Source organism: Nymphalis io, chromosome 29, assembly GCF_905147045.1.
Source record: "Nymphalis io chromosome 29, ilAglIoxx1.1, whole genome shotgun sequence".
Classification (NCBI taxonomy): domain Eukaryota; kingdom Metazoa; phylum Arthropoda; class Insecta; order Lepidoptera; family Nymphalidae; genus Nymphalis; species Nymphalis io.
This window is the reverse complement of record NC_065916.1, coordinates 4,194,816-4,199,433: the sequence shown is the minus strand read 5'-3', so window position 1 is coordinate 4,199,433 and position 4,618 is coordinate 4,194,816. Positions and strand designations below refer to the sequence as shown.

The following is a 4,618-nucleotide window of genomic DNA, read 5'->3' as shown; positions in this document are numbered from 1 at the left end:
AAACGCGACGACGGCCAGTACAGACGGGAAAAACGTCCTGCACTAGCCGCCTTCGCCTTGCCGGCCCGCAAGATGCCTCTTCACGCCTCGTTTGAAGGAACCCGGGTTGTAAGAGGAGGGGAACACGTGAGCTGGTAAGGAATTCCATTTTTTGGAAGTGCGACAAAGAAAGGAGTTGCCAAATTTCTTTGTTCGCGATGGAATTGATGTCACAGTTAGGCGGTGACATCGAGAACCAGCTCGCGTGGACTTAAGAAGGAAGGGGGAAGCAGGAATTAGAGAGAATAATTCCTCAGAGCACTCGCCGTGATACAGTCGATAGAAAGCGCTCAGTGCTGCTATCTCACGATGCAATTGTAAAGGTTCAAGGGTATTTGTGACCTTTACGTCGCCAATAATGCGTACGGCACGTCGCTGCAACCGGTCCAAGGCCTCAAGTAGGTACTTAGCGGAGCCATCCCAAAGGTGCGAGCAATATTCCACGCAAGACCGTACCTGTGTTTTGTACAGCAGGCACAGTTGTTGTGGCGTGAAAAAGCGCCGCACCTTGTTCAGAACTCCGAGTTTCCGTGAAGCTGTTTTTATAACAGCCTCGATGTAATCCCTTGGACTAAGGTCGCAGCGAACGTCAATCCCCAGCATGGCGATTTTGCTTTGCATCACCAGCGGAGTACCACAGAAGGAGGGAAGAGCGGAAAATGTTGACTTTTCGCCGTGAGAGCGCATACCTGTGTTTTCTTGGCATTAAACTCAACAAGATTATCAGAGCCCCATTTGGCGATGAGCTCTAACGTCCTATCGAGTTCAATGACAAGATTCTCCCGCCTCTCCTCAGTTTCCGCCCGCCCAGCCACTGTGCGTCCGTGGTATCCACCATGCACTGTACTATCATCTGCATAGCAATGTATGTTCCCAAAGGAGAGCATATCATTGATATGCAAAAGAAAGAGTGTGGGAGATAGCACAGATCCCTGGGGGACCCCAACATTCACTACATAGAATTGTGAAGCGCAACCATCTACTAAAACACGAAGGCTACGCTTGTGTAGGAAGCTGGCAATCCAGGTGCATAGCTGAGCAGGCAGACCATATGCCGGTAGCTTGGAGAGAAGACTTCTGTGCCAGACCCTGTCGAAAGCCTTGGAGATATCGAGGCTGACAGCCAACGATTCGCCATGCTTGTCGATAGCTTCACCCCAGAGGTGTGTTACGTACGCTAGAAGATCACCTGTGGACCGTTTTGATCGAAACCCGTACTGACGATCATTAATCAGACAGTGATCTTCTGGGTAATGGATCAGTTGGTTGTTTAAAATCCGTTCCATCACCTTACAAAGTACTGAGGTGATAGCTATTGGCCGATAATTTGCCGGGTCAGACCGATCCCCTTTTTTGGGAACCGCTTGCACATTAGCTCTTCTTCAAGCCTCCGGCACACTTCCCGAAGAGAGAGAAAGTTGGAACAGGCGCGTTAACACAGGAGACAGCTCCGCTGCGCACTTCTTCAGTACTATGGCTGGTATTCCATCGGGACCGCTAGCTTTCCGTACATCAAGTGATTGCAGCTCCGCACGCACATCACGTTGCCTGATTTTAATGTCAGGCATCGTATGGCCACATGCAGGTATTGTAGGTGGCAGTGCACTAAAATCATCGATGACGGAATTGTCGGCAAAGAGTTTAGCCAGGAGATCAGCTTGCTCTTGCGGACTGTGAGCTAGCGATCCGTCCGGATTTCTGAGCGGTGGCAGCGAAGGTTGGCAGAAATTGTTTTGCACAGACTTGGTCAGACGCCAGAAGCTACGGGAGCCCCTAGGATGCGAAACAAGGTCATGACCAATCTGTACAATGCGCTGTGCATCCGCTCTCGTGTATGCCTTTCTACAGGACTTGGAATTTTTATTATAGTTTGCTTTCAGTGAGTCAATGTTAGATGCCCCGCTAATACAGCCGTTGATCCACTTGCGATATGCCGCCTGCTTAGATGATACAGCATCGGCACATTCAACTTACTACTTATATAAATAATTACACCCAGACTCAGGACAAACAGACATGTTCATGCACACAAATGTCTGTCCTGGGTGGGAATCGAACCCACGACCTTTGCCATGAAAGGCAAGTAACTACCAACCACGCCTACCGGCTCGTCAAAAAATCGATACGTTGTGCCTACGTATTAACTTTTATTAATGTAAGCAAAAATCACTGTCCATAATGGCACCTAGAAACAAGTCGATATTCGATATGCTCCATTGTCAATTAATACATTATTATATGTTCTGTCGCCAGTCGCCATTCTAACATCGCACTGTAATATCGTCGTAACAATTAAATATTGTAAATTATATTACAATACATATATCTATACTCAATTGCCTTTCATTACATCATTCACAAGACATTTAAGGCAAATTGGTGACCCCGACGTGATTCAGTCAGTTTATACGAAATTATAAGTGATTATAAAATGACTAGTGAAAATAGAACACCATCAGCCAGCACAGCATCCGAGTTAGCAACAGTCACAGTGTCATCAAGAATCCCTGAGTTTTGGTGCGATCAAGCTCGCTTATGGTTTGTGCAATGTGAAGCCATATTAACACCTCAAAAACTAAGCGACGAAGCGAAGTTCAACTTAGTCGTCACGAAGCTGGGAAAAGACGTAATACAACAAGTCAGAAACATTTTACTTCAGCAACCCCAAACGAAGAAATATGACACCCTAAAATCGAGATTATTAGCAGTGTACGAAGAATCAGAAAATCGTCAACTCCAAAAACTTTTGAGTGAAATCGACCTTGGCGATGAGAAACTATCTCAACTTTTGAGACGCATGCGAGATTTAGCCAGGAGGAAAATTCCCGACGAAACGCTGAGTATCATGTGGCAATGTCATTTGCCAGCCGCAGTACGCTCCGTCCTTGCCGTCACTGATGTAAAAGATTTGGAAAATTTGGCTACTATTGCAGACAAAATTATGGAAAATACAAGGCCTATTCAAATAGCGGAGGTTAGTAGGAAACCGTCGACGTCAGCTGATAACCTTTCCGTGTTGCAAGCACAGGTGGCTCAGTTATCTTTACAAGTGATGGAATTGCAGAACATTCAAAGATTTCAACACAAAAAATGAAATTATAATGCTCATAATCGCTACCGATCAAAATCCCGTGGCCGTAATATGATACGACGTAAGTCACGGAGCGCCGATGATCTTTGCTACTATCATGCGCGATTTCGCCATAGAGCTAACAAATGTACAGAGCCGTGCGCATGGAATAAACAAAATACCCAGAACAAGGAAAACTAAATAAGGTGCAGTCAGTGGCGGATGTCTGCACCCTTTTACCATGCCACCGCCTTTGCGTGACTGACTTAAACAGTGGTCTACGTTTTTTGGTGGACACGGGAGCCAACGTTTCTGTTTTGCCAGCCGTTAAAAAACCCTACAGACACAGTGATAGTGACAGTTATAGACTTTATGCCGCGAATGGGAGTGAAATACGAACATATGGAACTAAGCGCTTAGAGTTAAATTTAAAATTAAGAAAACCACAAAGCAAAGAAGAAATTATCATTGCCCAAAACGGGCAGGCAAATCAGGCGAACACAAGCCTACTGCATGAGATTACGCATGATAAATTAAACCTTATAGTCATGCTAATCATCACGGCTGTCATCACTGTCACCTGTTTAATATGTTGGAGATACTGCAAACAAAAGTACACTAAGTACCTGAGAAGAGAAATCAAGGGGTTGCGCGCTAGCCGTAGAGATCGCGACCCGCCTCATCCACCTCACTCAGTGCCAACATACTCCGTGGCGTAAAAAGTGAACTCGTGTTGTGCAATTAATAAATATGAATAAATAAATGTGCTAAAAATAGTGAAGTTACAATATAACTGTTGTAATCGTAGGTATATTGTGTCGTGTATTGTATCTTTAAATTTAAGAATATACCCATTTATATATAATTTTTTTTTTTTTTTTTTATATTTTTAAGGGTTTATTATATTTAAATTATAGGACATTGTATTTCTTGTTTACACGATATACATTAAAATTTACAAATTTTATTTTTGACGATTGAAAAATATTTTTGTTTTATATAAGTGTAGTAGGTAATTAAATTTTGCATTATATTTTATTAATTTGTTTACTTTTATAATAATATGTCATAATATGTTATTATTATTATTTTATTTTTTTAAAGGAAGGGAAGTGTTGTGCCTACGTATTAACTTTTATTAATGTAAGCAAAAATCACTGTCCATAATGGCACCTAGAAACAAGTCGATATTCGATATGCTCCATTGTCAATTAATACATTATTATATGTTCTGTCGCCAGTCGCCATTCTAACATCGCACTGTAATATCGTCGTAACAATTAAATATTGTAAATTATATTACAATACATATATCCATACTCAATTGCCTTTCATTACATCATCCACAAGACATTTAAGGCAAAACGTCAATACTATCGAAAAATCATTGATTATCGATAGTCCAAAACTATCGATTTTATCGATAATGGACTATCGACATGCAACACTACCCGGTATTACTTATACCTAAAATGAAAGTCATATAATGTATTACATTCATATAATCAG

General features: G+C 42.3%; 1 protein-coding gene across 1 annotated transcript; it reads left to right on the top strand.

Moving 5' to 3' along the window:
• Window positions 1-2,470: 2,470 nt before the first annotated feature.
• On the top strand, window positions 2,471-3,133 carry LOC126779794 (uncharacterized). The gene has a single exon (XM_050503930.1). The coding sequence runs from the start codon at window positions 2,471-2,473 to the stop codon at window positions 3,131-3,133; it is 663 nt and encodes a 220-aa protein (XP_050359887.1).
• The last annotated feature ends 1,485 nt before the right edge of the window (window positions 3,134-4,618 follow it).